Raw genomic sequence first — 22832 nt, 5'->3', positions numbered from 1 at the left:
AAACTACCATTCCCAGAAGCCTTAGCGTTGTCCTAGGACAATCCTTGGATGCAGGGGAGGAGCCCAAGGAGTTCATGATTAGCCAATTCCATCCCTGAGATCGATGGGGGAGGATGGATCATTCGGCTGCTGGGATGCGGTTTTAAGAAAAAAACAGTTGTGAATAATGAAAAATAACATTTTTCAATTTTATATAAAGATGGAACGGAATCTTAGATATTAGAATTGGAAGAGGCCTTAGCTGCCATCTGGTTCAACACTGAGCAGATACCCCCGCGCATGTTGGTGCGGCCCGCGGCAGCTGAGTTTCCTAGACCTGCGGCAATGACTTGAGCCTCCCGCGGCGCTGGCGGGCAGAGCGTGGTGGCAGTCGGGAAAGGTATTGGGAACGGTTAACCAACCGCAGCTCCTGCGGGCCGAGTCGGTCCGCTTTGGACGCTGACGCCGCCGCCGCCATCGCCATGCAGAAATCCGACGTGGGCAACAAGGAGTCCGGCAAGATCTGGCTCCGGAAGCCCTGCCCGGCGACGCGGGACGGGTAAAGGCGGGGGTTCTGGGGGAAGGGATGAGGAGGGCGAGCCAGGATTGTTCATCTCTCTGTGGATCCTAGACGCTGCGCGATCAGCGGCCTGCTGGAGCACTTGCGAGAGCCCAGCTTTAGGAAATTCTGGGACCTGGGTTCGAATCCCGACGTGACCTTGGGCAAGTTAAGTAGGGAATTGAGAGGGATATCACTTTACTCTCGTTGTGAAAATTAGGAGGTTTGGACGTGATGGTATGTGAGCGTCAGTTCTGTGAAAAAGACAAGGAATTTCGATTAGAAGGCCTCTGCGTTCTCATTTCGACATCAGGTTTTGTTTTTTTAATTGGACCTCAGTTTACCCCTTTGTAAAAAGTGAAACAGAATGGGTTTGGATTAACTGGCCTCTGCATTCTACTTGGCATCAGTGCCCTGGTTTGTAAAAATGTGGGCATCTTTTTCCTCCTGTGTGAGAAACAAGGAGGGTTTTATTTAATGGTATTTGGCCATCAGTTTCACTCTTTGTAAAAAGAGTTTGTAAAAAAATTTGTAAAAATAGAACCGGCATTTGGCATCGGTTTCCCTCTTTGTTGGATTAGATGGCTTCTGTGTTTTCTCCGGCATCAATTTCCTTCTCTGTAGGATTAAATGGCACCTGCAGTTCCTTCCAGCTCTAAATTTAGAACCCTAGTTTTATTTTACAAATGGGGAAATTAATGTGTCACAATCAGGATTTGTACCCAGGTCCTTCACATTCAAGGCCTACTGGCATTATTCTGTTATCTTTTTCTTTTTATTTAGGGAAATATTTTTCCAAGTACCCGTTTGGTTTTCCTAGATGCATGGGTTATCATTTCTTCCTGGTGATGTATATAGGCCATGTATGCATGGCCTATATAAAATTTAAAATAAAATTTATTTTAACAGTTATTTTCTGTCCTTTCCACCTTCCCTCCTCAGTTGAAAAAAAAGGAGAAAAATAAAACTCTTGTAGAAAATTTTGCATAGTCAAAAAATGTTACCACGTTGACCATACTTGTTCAGAAATTTGTGTCTTATCCTTCAAATTGCGTCTGTCATCTCACAGGCATTTTTTAAAAATTATTTTTTCTTATCTTGTTAAATATTTTTCAATTATATATAAAATGTGTTTAAACAGTTTCTTTTTAAAATTTTGGGTTCCAAATTCTTCCCACTCCTTGAGAAGAAAGCAGTTTAATATTGATCATACATGTAAAGTCATGCAAAACCTTTCCATATTACCCATGTTGCAAAAGAAAACATAAAATAAATAAAAATAAAGGAGAAAAATTGTATGCTTCGATTTGCATTCAGAGTTCATTAGTTCTCTCTTTGGAGGTGGTTGGTATTTTCTATATAAGTCCTTTGGAATTGTCTTGAATCATTGTATTGATTACAATAGCTATGTCTTTCACAGTTAATCATTCTGCTAATATTGTTGTTACTGTATACAATGTGCTCATGATTCTGCTCACTTCATTTTGCATTAGTTTATATGTCTTCCTAGATTTTTTGGAAGTCATCCTGTTCTTCATTTCTTGTATCACAATAGTATTCTATCAAGATCACATACTACAACTTGTTCAGCTATTACCCTCTTGATGAGCACCCTTTAATTTCCAATTCTTTGCCACCACAAAAAGAGCTGAAATATTATTTGAGTTCTAGATTCTCTCCATTATACCCACTCCCAATTAAGAAGTCATATGTGAAGTTATGCAGTGCAAGACATTTCCATAAGTCATGTGAAAAAAAAACCAAACAACATAGAACTCTCACCCTAATGAAAAAGTAACCCTCAAGAAAAATAAAGTTAAAAAGAGAAAGAGGAGAATGTTTAAATCTGTATTCAGATAACGATCAGTTCCTTCTCTGGGTATGGATAGGATTTTTCATCTTAAGTCCTTTGAGTAGTCATGGGCACTGCTGAGAATAATAAAGTCATTCACAGCTGATCATCCCAGAATATTGCTATTTGTATACAGTACATTTCATTTTGATTGAGGTCATGGAAGTGACCTAATTTTTCACATCTTTTCCAGCAATTGTCCTTTTCCTTTTCTGTTATGTTAGCCCATCTAATATGTATGCATTAGAGTCTTAAGAGTTATTTAAATTTGCATTTTTCCAATTATTAGTGATTTGGAATGGCATCTCTTTATATGACTATTGGAAGTATTGATTGCGTCATCTGAAAATATCATGTTTGTATTCTTTGAACCATTTATCAGTTGGGAAATGGTTCTTATTTTTATAAGTTTGTCTCAGTTCCTTATGTTTTTGATAAATAAAGCCTTTATCAGAGAAATTTGCTCACAAGCACTTAACACGTCCCTGGCTTCTAGGGTTGGATCTACTAAAAACTACTTGTATTTAGAGAAGCCACTGAACTCTAGACCTTAGATTTTTTTATACGTAAACTAAGAAGTTTTATTTAGGCACTCTTAATTTTCCTTCTATCCATGATAGTCTGTGAGCTCTTTTGTTTATCATCTTGGGGTACAAGATCCCCAGTGTGTCTATCATTGATATTGTTGAGAAGAGTTTTATCAGTAGAATAAAGGATGAAGTTCAGGAAATTTGTTACCAAGCTGAAAACAGATATACTAAAGAAACCATTCTGTCCAGTAGGCCATCTAAAATAATTTTGAACCAGCAGTGGGTGCTGAATCATTTGTAAAAGGTTTCCAAGTACTCTCATTGATAGCACTTAAAAATAAAGAAAATCAATAGTAAAGTACAGTACACGTATACGTATATAGTATAATACAGATTCTTCCTGTAAATAAAGAATAAACTTGTTTGAGAAGAGAAGAATTTATGGGCTTATTCCTTTCCTAAAAAATAGTCTGTGATTAGAATTTATCTGAGGATCGAAATATGCTGTTCATAAAATTTTACAAATAGTAGCTTTATTTTGTAGAATAGTATCTAATTTGATTTGTATAAAATATTGATAATATATGCATAAAGTATTTGAATAAATGGCATAAATTGATGGCTTTTCTTTTTTGGAAGAGCTGCTGATGTTCAAAATAATAATTCTCTTGGTTCAAAGCAGTGAACTATTGGTTATGGAGTTTTCATTATAGATTTTGTGAGTAAAAGAACATATCACCTTGATTTAAAGCAGGAGTTAAGAACCTTCTCATTTATCCTGAACTTCTTTTGCAATGTGGATATACTTATGAACCACTTCTCAGAATAAGCTTTTAAATGCATAAAACAAATTGCACAGATTAAAAAAAAAATTATGTGGAGTTAGCATTATCAAAAGACTTTTCTAAAAGTTCACGGACCTAAGTTCAGAATATCTGATTTAGTGAGTCTAATTCTGATCCATTTACTTCATAATGTTGATTCTGATGTTATGTCACTGATCTGTGACCTCTCAGAAATGCACAATTCCTTACTTTTAAGTAAGCTAACTACTCAATTGAAAAAGGCCCACTGCTTAGCCTTTTAAATAGTTTACTCTCATTCAGAATATGAAATTGTGCCATTCTCTGAAAGAATTCATATGTATCATTCCTTCTAAGATCAAAATTTTCCATAGTCTTCAAGGCTATTTAGCCATGCAATCCAAAGTCGTAATGGTAACTGGGAAATGTCCAGTCATTTATTCCTTCAACAAACATTAAAGGACTTTGAGAATTATATTAGTGCTTGAGAGAAATTTTGGAGAAAATAAATTGCATGCCTTTATTGTGCTTATAGTCTAATAGAAAGATGATGTTTAAAGATAGATAATTATAGGAAATATTTAATAACTGCACTAAAATTTAAGTGAAATTGGAGTAAAATTTCAGATCATTACTAATAGAGGATCAAGAAAAGCATCATGAAAGGAGTGACATTTAAGCTGTGCCCTAAAAGCTGTGTTGGAATTCAATATGCAAAGAATGGTAGAAAGATAGTTCAGCCATAGAAAACCACATAAAAGCCAAGACACAGAGTAGAGTAGTTTGTCTAGGCTCTATGAGAAAGGACTAGAAAGATAAGGTGGCAGTAGATTGTGGAAGCCTTTGAACTACTAGGCAAAGAAGTTTGAACATAGTCATTATGTGGTAGTCAGTCCTACAGATTTTTGAACTGAGACATGATTAGATCTATGCATAAGGAAAATTGTTCTGACAGTATTATGGGTAAGTTCCAGAAAGGGGAGAATGAAAGTAGTGTTATATTATAATAGGCCAGGTAAGTGGTATTGAGGGATTTTACAAAGATGTAAATATGGATAAAGAAAGCAGATTAATTTTTAAAAGGCATAAGTGAACAAATTACAAATAATATATTTGGATTTTTTAAAGTCAACTTTAGAAGATTTAGCAATCCTTGTCTAGACAATGTTAGATCTGAAAAAGATCTGAGGGTTTTAATGGACCACAAACTCAATAGACATTAACAATATGGACAAGATAGCCAAGAAAGCATAGTATTGAGGAATTGAGGAATGTCTTGTCTCCTGCCCCAGTTAAACAGTACCATTTTAGGGTATCATATTTTAGTAAACACATTAACAAATTGGAGGTCTTTCAGAAAAGAGTAACTAGGATAGTGAAGGATCAGGTGTTTTTTAGCTTCAAGAAGAGAAGACAGAGTAGGGAAATGACAGCATGTCCAAAATAGAACTCATTATCTTCTTTCTCAAGCCCACCCCATTTTCCAAACTTCTGTGTTATTGGTTAGGGTACTACTGCTTTCTAGTCACCTAGGTTGGTAACCTCAGGATTTTCCTTGATGCCACATTCTTAACTCTTTGAGTGCATTAGTTCCTGTCCTGCTTCCTTAGATGCTTTACACCTTGTATTTACCTTGTATATATTTTGTATATATGTATTGTATATCTTGTTTCCCCCAATAGAATGTTCCTTAACTACCAAGACTTAAATGTTTGATTTTTTTTTTCAATTCCCAGCTTTTAGCACAGTGCCTAGAATTGTTTCTTTCTTTCTTTCTTTCTTTCTTTTTTTTTTAAAAAGCTTTTTATTTTCAAAACCTATGGACAGGAGGCAGCAAGGTGGCATAGTGGATAGAGCACCAGTCCTGAAGTCAGGAGGACCTGAGTTCAAATCTGGTCTCAGACACTTAAAATAGTAAGTTAAAAAATATACTAGGTAACGCAGGTATAACAAATTTAATTTTTTGAAAAATTGTTGAATTTGTTTTTATACTATGAAAATATGTTTGGAAAAAAAGTTATTTTTTGCAAGATTTGAAGTTTGCCATTGGTTACACTTCCCAGCTATATGACCCTGGGCAGATCCTTAACCCCTGTTGCCTCATCAAGAACAAAAAACAACAAAAAACCATGTGGATGAATAATTTTTTGAGATTGACCATTGCATAGCCTTGTGTTCCAAATTTTCCCCTCCTTCCTACCCCCTTTCTAGATGACAAGCAATCCAATATAAGACATGTTAAAATATGTTAAATCCAATATATGTAAACATATTTATATAATTATCTTGCTGCATAAGAAAAATCAGATCAAAAAGGAAAGAATATGAGAAAGAAAATAAAATGCAAGCAAACAATAACAAAAAGTGAGAATGCTATGTTGTGATCCACATTCAGTCCTCACAGTCTTCTCTCTGGGTTTAGACAGTTTTCATCATCACAAGATTATTGGAACTCATCTGAATCATTTCATTGTTGAGAAAAGCCACATCCATCAAAATTGATCATTGTATAATCTTGTTGCCATGTATAATGATCTCCTGGTTCAGCTCATTTCACTTAGCATCAGTTGATGTAGGTCTCTCCAGGCCTCTGAAATCATCCTGCTGATCACCTCTTATAGAATAATAATATTCCATAATATTCATATACCATAACTTATTCAGCCATTCTCCAACGGACGGACATCCACTCAGTCTCCAGTTTCCTGCTACCACAAAAAGGGCTGCCACAAACATCCTTGCACATATGGATCCCCTTCCCTGCCTTAAGATCTTCTTGGGACAACACAGGCTTAATAGAAACACTGTTGGATCAAAGGGAATGCACAATTTGATAACTTTTTAAGCACAGCTCCAAATTGCTCTCCAGAATGGCTGGATCTATCCACAACTCCACCAATAATGCACTAATATTCCAGCTCTCCCACATCCCCTCCAACATCTGTCACCATCTTTTCTGTCATTTTAGCCAATCTGAGAGGTGTACAGTGGTATCTCAGAGTTGTCTTAATTTGAATTCTAGAATTGTTTATTGATAAATGATTGTTGACTGATTCAACATTACTTTATATTCACACTGGCCTACAAGATTGTTTTTTTAATTTAGCGATCCCTTGTTTCTTTTCAACAATGAGATGTTTCAAGGCAATTCCAATAGACTTGGGATGCAAAGTGTCATTTGCATCCAAAGAGAGATCATGGAGACTGAATGTGGATCTAAGCATCGTATTTTCACTTTTTTTTTTTTTATTTTTTTTTATTGTTTGCTTGCTTGCTTTTTTCTTTTTCTTGTGTTTTTTTTTTTTTTTCTTTTGATCTCATTTTTCCCTGTGCAGGAGGAGGAATATGGAAATATGTTTAGAAGAATTTGCACATGTTTAACCTATTTTAGATTGCTTGCTGTCTTGGGGGAGAGAAGAGGGAAGGAGAAATATTTGGAACGTAAGGTTTTGTAGAGGGGAATGTTGAAAACCATCTTTGCATGTATTTGGAAAAATAAAATATTGAGGAAAAATAGAATTTAGAAACCCACCTCTTGTCTGTGTATGTAAAAAAAAAATTGACACACATCAACAATGATTTTCCTATTAAAAATAAAAACAAAAAATGAAACCATGAATCTCAGTTATGTATAGTTTGGTATTTTGTTTTAAAAGTAATAATTTCAGTATGGTAATTCCAATACCATTCTGGTTTTGTCTTTTTCCGAACCTTTGTTGTGTGTATTTTATCAGTTTCATTAATGCTTTTTACCTACTCTTCCTACCCAAACCCCTCCCCCAAACTTGTATCAAGTATCATTAAGTAAAACAGATTGTGCATTGGCCATGTCAGAAAATGTTTATTTCCTTCTTTAACTCATATATCACTTTTCTTTCAAGAGGTAAAAAGTATTATTCATCATCTTTCCAACTTGTTTTATTTTGCAGTGTTATTATTATTGTATGTGTTTCTCCTGATTCTGTTTAGCCTTTCTGTAAGTTTATATTAGTCTTCCCATGTTTTCCTGAATCCATCTCTTTCACTATTTCTTATGGTGGGATAGTATTCTGTTAACATTTATTTACCATCATTTGCTTAGTCATTCCTTGATGTATAAATATAACCCCTTTCTTTGCTATGACAAAAAACTGCTATGCATTTTTTTTTTTTCAAATCCATCCATTCTTTGATTTCATTGGGGTTGAAGCTTGATAGTACCACTGCTAAGCCAAAGACAGTTTAGTGATTTTTGGAGTACATTTCCAAATTCTTTTCCAGAATTGTTGAACCACCACAAAGCTCTCCCAAGAGTTCATCACAAATGTGCCTGTCCTTCTACAACCCTTCCAGCAATTGTCATTTTCTTTTTTTTAAATTATTTTTGTCTTTGCTAACTTAATTTATATAAGCATGGAACCATAAAGCTGTTTTAATTTGCAATCTTGTTAGTTTTTTTGGACCATGTTTTCATATGGTTGTTAATAACTTGTAGTTATTTTGAGAATTGTCTTTATCCTTTGATCATTTATCTTTTGGGGAATGGATATCTATTTCTCAGACTATTCCTGGGCCTGAAATGTCTTTCCTTCTCTCTTTTTAGAATCTTTATCTTTCTCAGTGTCTTTTCTTACTTAAAGGACCTGAGTTCAAAACTAGTTGCATCATTAACCAATCTAATTACCTTAGGCAAGTCATATAACCCCTCTGAGCCCAAGTTTTCTTGTAAAATGAAGATGTTGACCTAGATGTTATTTAAAGAACCTTCCAGCTCTTAAATCTGTGATCTGGCTTAGGATCTACTTTTTACAGGATCTACTTTTTACGTCAGATTTACTTGCCTGTATATATTTTATTCCCGGCCCTCACCTTCATCCTTTTTGTTTTCAATAAGTTGTTGGATTGAATTGAGTGACATGCTATATCCTGGAAGCAGGAACAGAGAAAGATAGATTTTGAGTTTTTTCTATTGATAAGAATTTTCAATTTATGTATGGCAGAAGAGCAGAGAGGCAAGGCAGTCTGTCTACCTGGGCAGTGCTGCACACCAAGTTGCATGATACATTTCTTCAAAATGCAGCCTCTTGGGTCTGCTACTGTTTCTCTAGCATTTTTCAGTCTTCTATATTTCTTGAAGTTCTGTTACTGTAGCATCTATCATGTCCCCTCTGGGTATTTCTCTTCACAAATCCATTGACATCTCAATTGCATCTCATTGGTTTGGGGAAGTAAGTGCTCTATCTGATGCACTATAGACTTTCCTCTAGTTCTTTTAATATTTTGTGAATACCAATGTAACCCATCAAATATGGCTCTTACTCAATAGGTAATACTCTCTCGAGTTCTCTGCCACATTTCCCATCATAATTAATACCATGCTGCCACCTCCTTAAAGTTAACAGTGAAGTGCCCTTTGGGTCATATGCATTTTTTTTCATGGCATTCCATGATCCAAAACTATCTAATAGTATGACTGAGAGAAATTGGGGGTTTTCTCTATTTTTTTTTTCTTTTAATGGTTTTTATAGCATTTAGCATGTATAGGTTCTACTGTTTTCTAACCATGATCCAGGCCGATCATAGGCAGCTGAATGTTACAGTAAGTAGAGTAATGGTAGCCTGGAATCAGAAAAAACTGACTCCAAATCCAATCTCAGACACTTATTAGTTGTGATCAAGTCTAGTTACCACTATTTGCCTCAGTTTCTTCATTCTATAAAATGGTGGTCATAATAGCACTTCCTCCCAAGATTTTTGTGAGGATGAAATGAGATATTAGTGGCACATAATAGGCTTTTATAAGTTCTGAGTTTGCTCATTACTCACCTGAAGTAACATTGCATGTTTCCTGAGCATCTACTACTTTTAAGTGATAGGCTTGTATGGGAAATTTTCTGTTGCCATCTATTTGGTAACCTACTATCATCAGCCCCATCACAGCACTATAGCCCAAACAGCTCACTACCCAATCATTGGGAAAAGTACATTTTCCTCTGGTGAGATGATTAGGCATCTGGGTGTTGTCACCTTCCTCCTCACTACCCCCAGAATGTAAAAATTCACATTCTCTTTTCAATATAGGATATTAAAAAGTAGAGTAGACATGGTCCAGGAGATGAAAAGACAGATTTCTTGTTCATACAATTCAGGCTTTGTTCCTGACATTATGCAGGCTACAATTGCTCTGAGTTTTCCACAATCCCTTTGAAATTAACTGTCTTATGTAGTAAGTAGTAGTAATAGTTAAGTAGCAGTAGTTATACAAAGTGTTTATTCTTAATTTAACTATTTGAATTTCTGAGCTGCGTATTTACAGTCCTTTGGTTTAAAGTTGTTTTTCTTCTCTTGGGAATTAATAGTTATATGAATTTTACTGTTACTCAGGATAATCCTAAAAAAAACTAATGTTGTCCCCTAACTGGATTTAATGTGTATTATTAGTGAGAATAAAGAACATGTTTCTAGTTAAATGATTTAGAAAGTCACACAAATTCAATTAAATTAAGATTTTAAAAAAGAACCCGAGATGATGGTTGTCAGAATAGAATTAGTGAAGGAATATATCCAAGAGCTGGCCTTCTAGTCAAGAAGGTATGGATTCCAGCCCTGTTTCTGGCACATTGGCTCTGTGGCCCTGGGCCCTTAGTGTCCCATGCAACTCTTAGGACTCTTAAGGTATAGAATGGTTTCTAGTCTCCATAGGTAAAAGTAGCCTCCCTATGAGTATCCTGTGCTCAGGAAACCACAAGTATAAACACACACACACACACACACACACACACACACACACACACACACACACACTCTCTAAACTGTTTCCATAGCACTTTACTCACTCTTAAGTCTGAAAGTGCAAAAATACCCCCATTTTTCTGATAAGGAAACTGAAGATTGGAGAAGTTAAATGACCTTGTCTTTGGTCATACCCAGGAAAGCAGGACTCATGTTCAGGCTTTCTGATTCTAAGTCTGGATTGCTTTCCTCTATGGCATGCTTGGTACATCTCTAAGTGGGAAGAATACTGTTTGTGGAGTCAGGAGAAGCTTAGGCTTGAATCTGCTCCTTGTATTTAATATGTGTGCCCCAGAACTAATCTTGTTGATTCTTCATTTCCTCATCTAAATTATGATTGATACTAACTCCAGAGGTGGTTGTACAGATTTAGTGAGATAATGAATTCTTTAAAAGTAGAGAAATGTTCGCTGAACTCATCATAATTAGGTTTCCTGTTATGGGCCAGAACTTGAAACAAGGTGCTAATATACTTAGTTCACACCTTTAAAGGATTTCACACCTTTAGAGAGCATATATAAGGAGGAGATTCACAAATCTGGCAGCAATATAAGCAAGAAGCTCTCAGGGCCAGAGCGACAAGCCCACAGAAACCAAACCCACAAGCCCACTTTCTGGGAGGAGACGTAAAGATTCATTCCAACTTCCACATTTGTGCTGTCTGGAGACATTCAGAGAGAGCTCTTGGAACCAAGGAGAGAGATAGGCCTCTAAGAAAGCTAACTGGGCCCAGGAAAAGAGACAAGACTTTGAAGGAGAAAATAAAGGATGTGAACTGTAATCCTTGGCTGCATTTGGAGTGATTATTCTGAACTGAAACTAAGGCTGCTCCTACACCCAAGGAAACTTGTTCCCAGAGAACTTTATATTTTAGAGAAGAGAACACTATAGTTTCCCCCTGTGATTTCATAGGATCATAGGTTTAGAATTGGAAAGGATCGTAGAGGCCATCTAGTCTAACTTCTTTTAAGGAAACAGGGTCAGAAAGAAGTGACCTGTTCAAAGTCACACAGGCAGAATTTGAACTTAGATCCTTAGGTTGTAAAGCTATTCTTCCAAATGTATCTTGCTGCCTTTTGATAGTACTGCTTTAAGACCAGGAATTTTTTTCTTTACTTAAGCAACTTTTTTCAAGGATGAGGGCCCCTTTTATTTATCGTAAAACTTTTCACATCATCATGTGATAATAATAATTTTATTGATATCTGAGACAGTAAATGATAAGCGAAAACTATCAAGAGATCAATAATGGTTTTGAAAGAATTATGTGAAAAACAGAAAGAATATACATATGAGCCATTAATTCAGGATAGAGAAGATTAAATAAGGAGCAAAAAAGAACAACACTCTGCTCTGTAGAATTTAGGGATCCCTTGTAGTCAGGCCTGTTCTCTGTGGGGTCTTCAATCCACAGGTTGGAAACAACTGTGGACCATGCTAAGCCAGCAATTATATTATTCACTCATGCAGGTTTTTGTACATTCTTTAGCAGCCGGTTTTGTTTAGTCGACAGGTAGTATTTATTATTCTTGTGATCCTAGAAAGTAATAGCCCTAGAAAAATATCTATTTGGAATTTGAAAGGTATAACAATCTTTGACCTGTTATTGTTTACACCTATATATTTCTAATCCATTTGTAATGAGAATGAAATATTTAAAATCAGCTTGACTATTTAAAAAAGATTAAAAATAATGTAACTTATTTAACATGTATTGGTCAACCTGCCATCTGTGGGGGGGAAGGAGGGGAAAAATTAGAATAAAAGGTTTGGCAATTGTCAATGTTGTAAAATTACCCATGTACATATCTGGTAAATAAAAACTATTTAAAAAAATAATGTAACTGAGTTTAAATGAAATGTTATGAGTATTAGTATTATCCTATGAATATTAGTTTTATATTTGATAGGGTAGATTTAAAAGAAATCTTAAAGTCTTAAAAAATTCAGTAACATTCAAAAGCTTAATGGAGTATCATCTGCCAATTGATAAAAAAAAATTTCTCATTGATAATTTTCAGTCATTAATAGTTTCCAATTAATAGACTCTATTCTTTTTGTGTTAATTATTTTTATCAGATATCATTACAATATGTCTGTTACATTAATTACTTTAACAATGACTGATTGAATGCATGATAGAATAGGTAGAGAGCAAGTTTGGAGCCAGGAAGATCTGTGTTCAAGTATGTCTATGCTTTGGCTGTGTGATCAGAGCCCTTTTTCAGGGCCTCAGGCAATTAATTATTTTAAGTTTCAGAAGAGATGCTGAGTTCCACTGATAATGGGAATTTCCCAGATCGATAAAATTACGGTCCAGGCCAATGCCCCACTTCCTTCAAGAAAACAATCCCTGAATCCTCTCAGAAATCATTTTAAAATTGTTTCTTGAGATGTAGAGGAACATTTAATTTATTTTGAAAACACCATTTCTTCATTACTAAAAAAGTACACCAAAGTCATATTTTTTTGATGTCCCTCAAAGCCCGATATACACTTGGATGAATTTTGTTTTTCTTTCAAAATAGACTCATAGTGAACATTGTTCACACTGCTGCAGAGTACCAGCCGAAGTCCCTGAGGTTTTTGAATGTGGCTTTTGACTCTACAGGAGATGCCTTCATTGCTGGAGACCACCAAGGAAATATATATGTTTTTGACCTAAATGGAAACAGGTAAGCAGATTCTCCAGTTGGCAGCATCAAATTCAAAGAGACAAGGCATGGCAACACCTACCTGTGACTCTTGCTAAGGGGTGGGTTGCTGAGCTCAGGATTTCTGAGCCACCTGATTTAAGGCTATCTAAAGAGGACTTACTGTCCAAGTCAGAAACAGAGCAAGCAGAAGCTTCCTTGAGATCAGTAGTGGTATCAGGCCTGTGAGTAGTCACTATCTGGGTGAGATAAGGAGATAAGTAGGTGAGCAGCTTCATGCTCAGGAGGAAAATTGTCAAATGTATAGCCTTTGGACAAACCAAAATGTAATTAAGAAATATTTAGCAAAGTGAATTAATATGCTGTAGAATATAAATAAGTTAATGTGTGGTTTTCTATGTCAGTATGTGGTCTACAGGAGATACTTATATACAGTTTGGTGGCCCTGTTTCTATTTGAGTTTAATATTTTGGAGGATTCAAATATGAGTAGGACATGACACCTGCATGTGCTAAAGAAGTTAATAATTGTTTTGAAAGGATTTCTACCCATGACTTATTTTTTTTTCTTTTTTAAATTTGTGAGCTCCATCTCTTCTTTACCAATACTGCACTTACTGGCTGGTAATTAAAATTAGTTTTAAAAAAGTTATTAAGAGCTGTATTCCCTGGCATCACCAGAGCACTCTTTTATGCATTACCAAGGGATGTGGGAGAATACATATAGTTGGTTTATCTGGCACTTTATCTTCTGAAAAACTTCTTGATCAGCCCTTTAGTCCTTTCTAATGTCATGAGAGTTGATATGCAGAATGATGACTCTGAGGTAATAGAGCTTAGCACCTCCTGATTGAAAGATTGAAAGATTAAATGGTACAGGCACTGTGTAGTTTATGTACATTAAGTAGATTTTGTTGTATTCTAATTGGGAAGTTAAGATAAATATAAGTTTGAAGTTGATTATCTTAGTACAAACCAAGTGAATTAAGTAGTCTCTTATATTAATTGATTAATTCTTTTAAAAATAGGTTTACCCTTGTACAACGAACAAATCAAGCTTCTACAGCTCTGGCCTTTAATCTTCACAGGAAGTCTGAATTTCTTGTGGCTTTGGCAGATTATTCCATTAAGTGTTTCGATACAGGTAAAAATCTTTCCTTCTCATCTTTTTGTAATATAGAAAAAGTTAATTGATAATTCAAAAGCAACACATGCAAATATTTTGATAGATAGACAGTGCAATGGAAAGAGCACAGACCCTGTAGTCAGGAGGACCCTGGTTCAAATTTGGCCTCAGATACTTAATACTTCTTAGCTGTGTGACCCTGGCCAGGTCACTTAACCCTGATTGTTTCTCAAAAAAAAAAAACCCCAAAAACTAATGATTTAGAATTATTTTTCTATTACTCTGTTATTTTTCTTATTAGAAACCTTATCAGAATCCTCATGGTTATTCAGATTTTCCCTGATGCTTGACCATATATATTTGAGCATATGAGCATAATAAAATCTAGCTTAAAAAAAAAATGTGCAAATACTCTCCTTTGTTCTACTCTATAAATTTCATACTATAGATTCTATTACTTCTAGGAGTTTCTAGAGTTTCTTCAGGGGCCTGTATCCCTTTTAGCCTAGTAGTAGAAATTGTTTTAAGGTGATAAAATCTATAAATCCAGATTTATACAAAAGATAAACAGCCATAATTATTCTATTTGCAGAAGATTCAACTTTATATCTTTAATGTATATATATATTTTAATGATTAAGCTCTCCTAATAAATTTAAATGGATTTTAATTTACTAAAATTTCTTAAAACCCTAAGCCATTTCAGCAATTGACCTTTTGTAAAAATGAGGGATACTAACAAAAGAAATAGTATGCCATAGACGAAGGCTTCCCTGTGTTTTCTATGAGACATCTAATTTTATTTTCTTTAACTGACAAGATTCCTGAGAGAATGCCAGGAATAGTGTAAACAGAAACAAATATCTACCAAATATCACTTGGCCCATAACCTGAGTGGCCATGAGGAAAGAGCTGGGTCAGCTGCCTTTGGAATGGTCTCTACTTCACTATCCCCACCAAAAGAATCACATATGGAAAAAGAGGCATGGTGGCTACTGCAGGTCCATGGGTAATAAGTGGTCATAAAGATGAATTAGGCAGTTGTAATTGACTCATTGGGAAGCTTCAGATATGATCAACAACATGAGAGGTTTTTCCCTTTTGATTTTTGTTAATATTTTTTTCTTATTACATCTGGCAAACATAGCACCTGCTGGCACAGTGGATAGAGCTGGTAACATTGAGGTGGACAGGGTGCTAGACCTGAAGTCAGAAAGGTCTGATTTTAAATCCAGCCCCTGACACTTCTTAGCTGATTTAGACAAATCTGTTTTCCTCAGTTTCTTCAATTGTAAAATGGGGGTAATGCATCTTCCTCCCAGGGTGATTATGAGGATCAAATGAAATAATTATTTGAAAGCATCTATTAGAGAGACTGTTAGATAATAGCTGATATATAAATACTTATTCCCTTACTTCACTGATTCTCCCCCAATTATTCAAAAATAGTAAAGCAAGAAAGAAAGGGGAGAGAGGAGGTAGCAGTTCAACAAAACCAAACAAGTATATTATCTGTGAATGATGGCGAATATAGTACGATGCACCCATATCTGCCTCCCTCTTCAAGAGAAGAGAGGCAGACACATTTTCTCCACTCTTCTCTGACGCTGAGCTTGCTCATCATAATTCTTAAGCATTTAGTGTCATTTTGTTGTTCTATTTCTGTGATGGCAGTCATCATGTGCATCTTTTCTTTGGTTCTTATTTCACTCCAGCCTTAGGTGGAGTAGGAATTGTCTTTGTGTTCCAAGCACTGAAGACAGTATCTGATACATGGTAGGCACTTTGTAAATGCTATTAACATTTAGTAATTCATAATATATAAAGTGGATATGTTATTATCATTCATTCCAGGATTGTGGCTTATATAATAAGATTCTTCTCCACTTGTGATTTCTATCTTGCTGAGCAAATTGAGCAAGTCATACCAAACTTTGTATTTACTGTTGTTCTGATATCATTCAACTCTGCTGTTTAACATCATGACAGACTCAATGATGTTATCTTTAGCACACACCACAATCAATATAAGACTATAACTAGATAGATTAATTATGCAATACTATAAGAGTAATTATTCAATTCTTTATGAAATCAGAGTTGTGAGATCACTGCATGTTTCATGATTTTTGTAATGACAAAGAGATGCTGACCTTAAAAAAGAAAAAGAGTTTTGTTTGAAACCTATATGTAGCAATTTGTCATTTCCCCTCTTCATCTTTGCCATGACATACATTGTTGTTCAGTTATTTTTCAGTCATGTCTGACTCTTCATGACTCCTTTTGGGGTTTTCTTGACAAAGATACTGGGGTGATTTGCCATTTCCTACTTTAGCTCATTTTACCCAAAAAAAAAAAAAAAAAAAAAAAAAAAAAACCCTGAGGCAAACAGTTAAGTGACTGGTCCAGGGTCCCACAGCTAGTATATTTCCAAGGCTGGATTTGAACTCAAGAAGGTGAATCTTCCTATCTTCCTTGTACTTTGTCAACTGTGCCACCTCGCTGCGCCATGATATATGCTGATTTTCAAATATAAAAATCTTATGTTGGTGACTGCACAGATATTTGTTAAAGAATTTTACCTCTTATGGTAGATCTTTGGAGAAAACTGAATGGAGACAGAAAGGAGTACACTTTGTTCTCAGCAGTTCATGGAAACTGTACAAAAATTGACCATATATTAGGACCTAAAGACCTCAAAATTAAATGCAAAAAGGCAGAAATAGTAAATGCATTCTTTTCAGATCGCGATGCAATAAAAACTACATTCAACAAAAAGCTAGGGCTAAATAGACCAAAAAGTAATTGGAAACGAAATAATCTCATCAACAATAATTTCACCCAAGAGAATGACAACAATGAGACATACCAAAATTTGTGGGATGCAGCCAAAGTGTAATAAAGGGAAATTTTGTATCTCTAGAGTCTTATTTGAATAAAATAGAGAAAGAGAAGATCAGTGAATTGGGCTTGCATCTTAATAGAAAAAAAGAGCAAATTTAAAACCCCCAATCAAATATTAAACTTGAAATTCTAAAATTAAAAAGATAAATTAACAAAATTGAAAGTAAAAAAACACTGTTGAATTAACAAATAAAACTAAGAGCTGGTCTTATGAAAAAAAACAACAAAATAAATAAACCTTTGGTAAATTTGATTAGAAAAAGGAAAGAGGAAAATCAAATTGTTAGTTTTAAAAATGAAAATGGAGAACTTTTCACCAATGAGGAAGAAATTAGAACAATAATTAGGAGTTACTTTGCCCAACTTTATGCCAATAAATTTGATAACCTAAATGAAATGGATGACTACCTTCAAAAATATAGGATGCCTAGATTAACAGGGGAGGAAGTAAATTGCTTAATCCCATTTTAGAAAAAGAAATAGAGCAAGCTATTAACCAATTCCCTAAGAAAAAATCTCCAGGACCAGATGGATTTACATATGAATGCTACCAAACATTTAAAGAACAGTTAACTCCATTACTCTATATAATGAAGGGACTGAAGAACTCCTACCAAATTCCTTTTATGACACAGACATGGTCCTGATACTTAAACCAGGCAGGTTGAAAACAGAAAAAAAATTATAAACCAATCTCCCTAATGAATATTGATGCAAAAAGATTACTGAAAATCATCCCTAGGATAATACACCACGACCAAGTAGGATTTATACCAGGAATGCAGAGCTGGTTCAATATTAGGCAAACTATAAGCATAATTGACTGTATCAGTAACCAAATTAACAAAAACCATATGATCATCTCAATAGATGCAGAAAAAGCATTTGATAAAATCCAACATCCATTCCTATTAAAAACGCTTGAGAAAATAGGAATAAATGGACTTTTCCTTAAAATAGTCAGTAGCATCTATTTAAAACCATTAGTAAACATCATATGCAATGAGAATAAACTGGAACCATTCCCAATAAGATCAGGAGTGAAACAAGGTTGCCCACCATCACCATTACTATTCAATATTGTATTAGAAATGCTAGCTTCAGCAATAAGAATTGAGAAAAAGATTAAAGGAATTAGAGTAGGTAATGAGGAAATCAAGTTATTACTCTTTGAAGATGATATGATGGTATAATTAGAGAACCCCTGAGATTCTATTAAAAAGCTATTAGAAATAATCCACAACTTTAGCAAAGTTGCAGGATACAAAATAAACCCACATAAATCATCAGTATTCTTATATATCACTAACACAAACCAACAGTTAGAGACATGAGGAATTCCATTTAAAGTAACTGCCGATAGTAAAAAATATTTGGGAATCTATCTACTAAGGGGAAGTCAGGAACTATATGAGCAAAAATATAAAACACTTTCCACACAAATAAAGTGAGATCTAAACAATTGAAAAAATATTAAGTGCTCTTGGATAGGTTGAGCGAATACAATAAAGATGACAGTACTACATAAACTAATCTATTTAGTGCTATACCAATCAGACTCCCAAAAAACTATTTTAATGATCTAGGAAAAAAATAACAAAATTCATCTGGAAGAATTTTACCTCTTTCAGCTAAATGTCTATGAATTAGACATTGATTTAGTGACCCCAGAATATTATTTTGGTCATTAGGAACATATAACCAAGCTTACTTTTTACTGGTCATCCAAGCATGTACATGTGAAAAAGACTTATGTACATGTTGGCATGGATTGGAATTGGCTCAGGAGTAAGGTGGTGACCTGATTCTGGGAAAGAGAAGATGAAAGGTCACCCGTCAGACTTTGGTGAGTTAAATGGTCTTGGGAAATTCAGACCTCATTTAGTATAGTCACATATTGATACATATTGCAAAGTGACCAGTGTAAACAAATAAATTATTTTTATCCAGTATACAGTATAACGTTTATTGTTTTACTTTTGAGAGTGTAGATAGGTTATTTTTCCTTGAAAGTAATTTATTTTTCAGGAAGGAGGAGACAGCACAGTACCATGAAAAGCAATGAATTTAAATGCAGAGGACTTGAGTTCAAATTCCTTTGTCACTCTGTTATTCATTCCCTATGTGATAGGACAGTTCATTTTATTTGTGTGGTCTTGGTTTTCTCAATTACAAAATGAGAAGTTTGGAATCTTAAGGATCTTTATGGCCTCTTCCAGTTATGAATCTTATGATCCTTTAACTGAGATACATAGGTTTTGACATTTTATTTAAATTTATTTAATAAAGATCTATCCACCTGAATAATAATAATATTTATAAAATACTCTAAGCTTTGCAAAGTACTTTATTTCATTTGATGCTTTCTATAATCCTGAAAAGTTGGTGCTGAGGCTAATAGCCTCAATTTAAATTTGAGGAAACTGAGGCAAACAGGGTGAAGTGAGTATCTGGGTCACACAGCTAAGGTGTATCTAAGGATGGCTTTGAATTGAGGTCATCATGACTACAGGTTCCATGCTCTATCCACTGAGGCACTTAAGTGCTTTTAAGGTTTTATGGGCCATTATTTTAAGACTTTAATGGACACAATTTGCTTTCAAGATATGGTCAATGAGTCTTATGAATCTGGTTTCTAAATTGATGGATCCTATCTGGTAAAACTCAACCCTTTCAAAAGTTGTAGGAAAAATAAACACAGGTCACTGCCAATTCAAACAGTTATTAGCAGTAACCTGTTTAAATCAAACATTTGAGATAAAAATAATCATTCTCTTCAGATGCAAAAAGCAAGTTTTCCTATTTTTCTTTTAACTTTTAAAAAAATTTCCATATGCATAGCTACTGCTGGTATTAAGCCTTTTAGTAATAAACAAAGCCAGATATTTGAGGAATGTTGGTGATTTGAATATTACTGAATATACCTTGTAACTGTGTTCATAACAATAGATTTGAGAGATTGACTTGGAGACATTTATTTAAACTTCGAACTTCAGTTATCAAAGAAGAAAAGAAGCAAGTTTTACAACATACCCATTTATGCTGAACTTAGAAATGACATGAAATATTTTTCTCAGACTCAAAAACTTCTTCCCATAGTTGTGGTTTTTACCTTTTTAAAAACATAATTCTGCTTTAGATAGTCTCAGATTGCCTTTGTAAGTATAACAAAAGAGTTTTCCTATTTCTCCTCTGGGAAGGAGTTGTTTCAGAATGTTTTTATGCCTTAAGTGTACTCTTCATGCTTTACAGTTCTGGGCCTGCTGTAAAGGTATTTCTTTGTTATAAAGTCTAGCTTGATACATTGAATATTCAGTAGATTTCAAATAGAGCTCTTTCTGTATTCTTCTTGTAAGATTTAAAGTTTGTCTTACAGTCACTAAAGAGCTGGTTAGCTGGATGAGTGGACATGAATCTTCGATATTTTCCATCTCAGTCCATGCATCGGGGAGGTATGCCATCACCACATCTTCTGATACTGCCCAGCTCTGGGACCTGGATACTTTTCAGAGAAAAAGAAAGCTGAATATTAGCCAGTCTGTGGGCATACAAAAGGTCAGTAAAGAAAGGAATTCATTGTAAGAAATAATTCGCTTCAATCCTCTTGATGAAGGCATTTATGTTATTGTATTTTTCAAAGATTTTCTGGTCAATGTTAGTCTGCCATTGTTTATAAAAATGAATCTTTGCATGTATCATTCCATTGAATTGGATCATCTGTGATGTTCCAACTTTAGCCAAGTAAAATAATTAGTGGAGTTGCAGATGCCATCCCTGGCCACAGATTTACATTTATTGTGCATTTTCTTACTGTAACCTTGAGACTATGATGATGCAATTAGTAGCAGTGCAGAGAGTTGAGGTGTGAGAATCCCCTTCTAGTCAGCACAGGTTCAACGTGAAAGAATTCATGAACTTGAAATATTAGTGGCATAAAAAAAGGAAGTTTTATTGTTGGCCCTGCAGAAGTCTAGCTTTGCTAGAAAGACAGAATTCTGAGTGACAAGGTCCTGATAAAGAAATCCTGGCAGAGAAATAAAAAGGGGTTATTGCTGAAAAGAGAATGTCTTCACAGCAGGCAGGAGTCCTGGCAGGCAGCTATGCCAAGGACAAGTTCCTTGACAAGGTGTGGTCCTGCTTCGGGTTTCTGCAAATTATGAGTTTAAAATTGCCTTTTTTATAAGAGATGAATTGAATGATACTGAGTAAGGGGAGAGTTGTCACTGCCCACAAGCCTAGATTTCCAGTTGAATGAGATCACTTCAAGTTCAAGCTAAGTAGGAGTGGTCCTGAACTAATTTTAAACTCAATAGAGGGTACAGCTATTCAAAAGAGGGTGTAGCTAGTCTCACCAAGATCACAGAATGAAGTCACTTTATCTTGATTCCCTGAGGCCTGCCCCATGGCTTCCCCTATCAGAGTCAGAGAGGACAGTTTCAGGGTTCCCCCCCATCAATAGTATTCTTCAAAGAGTAGCTTGTGTATTATTTTTACATCTACCTAGCAAAGTCAAAATTCATATTATCACTGCATATCTACATGAATAGTAGTAATTTTTTTTTATTAAATTAAATTAAAAGTAAATATTTTTTATTATATTTAATTTTATATTTTGTTATATCATGTTAATAAAAATTCATTTCAACAGACATCCAAGGGTCCTTTAGTTTAAATAATTAAAGAAAAAGAAAAATTATACTAAGCTAATTCATTAGTGATTTGAACCAAATACCTACTAGTCTTTTCCATCTCTAATTGCCTGAGCTTTAAAATTGAATTTTAATTCCTGGAGAAGAGAGCAGTTTCTGTCTCCACTGGGACTCAATTCTGCCACAGATCCCACATTACAAAACAAAGTCACAGAAACCAGCTGTTCTCTCTGCCACGGGATTGTACTCAGATTCCATGGGACAGGTACCAGATTTTAAAATGTGCTGCCTGTGCTGGAAAGCTGCCAGTTCTAACATTTGTGGACATTTACATTATAAAAAGATGTATCTAACTTAGAGAATTCCATACACTAAGGCCCTGTGGCATATGAATGAAAATTAGATAAAGACATTTCTAGTGACTTTAGTAAATTGGAATCAAGAGAGCAGAGTTTTATAATAGATGAATGAATAACTCTAGGATGCAGAAGAGGAAATTACAGTAACCATATCTTAAAATAAAAGTTTAGTTCTTTTAAAATTTTAGGATACTATCCCAGTGAATATTTTGGCTTCTAATTGATTATTTTTTAATTACCTTTGTAATTTTGGTTAGTAGGGAACTTATTTTACTAGAGCCCCTTATGATGACACTATTCTTGGGGATTTTTGTCCTGGGTCCCTTATATAAGATGATCTTTTAATGAATTAATCTTTCCAGGGTTCAGTTTGTTATCTAAAAAGTTTATGGGTCGTATTAGATAAATTTTACAGCCTTACTAGCTCTGATGTTTTTATTGAAAACATTTTTATTAATCTTAGTATTATTTTTAATTAATTAAATTAATTTTAATTAATTAAACTAGTTTAAAAATTAAATTTTATTAATTAGAATGTCACCTTTATTTCCAAATGTATCTTTTCCTTCATCCTCTTTCCAGAGAGCCATCTCTTGTGATTTTATGATCCTTTAAAGAAAGAATAGGGAAAACTAGCAATTCAGCAA

At 34.7% G+C, this 22832-nt stretch overlaps 1 protein-coding gene across 1 annotated transcript in view; it reads left to right on the top strand.

The window, feature by feature from the left end:
* The first annotated feature begins 321 nt into the window (after positions 1 to 321).
* The window catches only part of TBC1D31 (TBC1 domain family member 31), a 65522-nt gene continuing 43011 nt past the window's right edge, over positions 322 to 22832 (top strand). Inside the window, exons 1-4 of the mRNA XM_074266234.1 lie at positions 322 to 538; positions 13023 to 13169; positions 14176 to 14291; positions 20554 to 20732. Of these exons, the coding sequence (XP_074122335.1) occupies positions 462 to 538; positions 13023 to 13169; positions 14176 to 14291; positions 20554 to 20732 (519 nt within the window). The 5' untranslated portion in view covers positions 322 to 461. The remainder of the gene's footprint in view (positions 539 to 13022; positions 13170 to 14175; positions 14292 to 20553; positions 20733 to 22832) is intronic.

This window comes from Sminthopsis crassicaudata, chromosome 1 (genome assembly GCF_048593235.1).
Source record: "Sminthopsis crassicaudata isolate SCR6 chromosome 1, ASM4859323v1, whole genome shotgun sequence".
Lineage (NCBI taxonomy): Eukaryota > Metazoa > Chordata > Mammalia > Dasyuromorphia > Dasyuridae > Sminthopsis > Sminthopsis crassicaudata.
The sequence above is the reverse complement of the archived record's forward strand: the minus strand, read 5'-3'. Positions and strand labels throughout refer to the sequence as shown.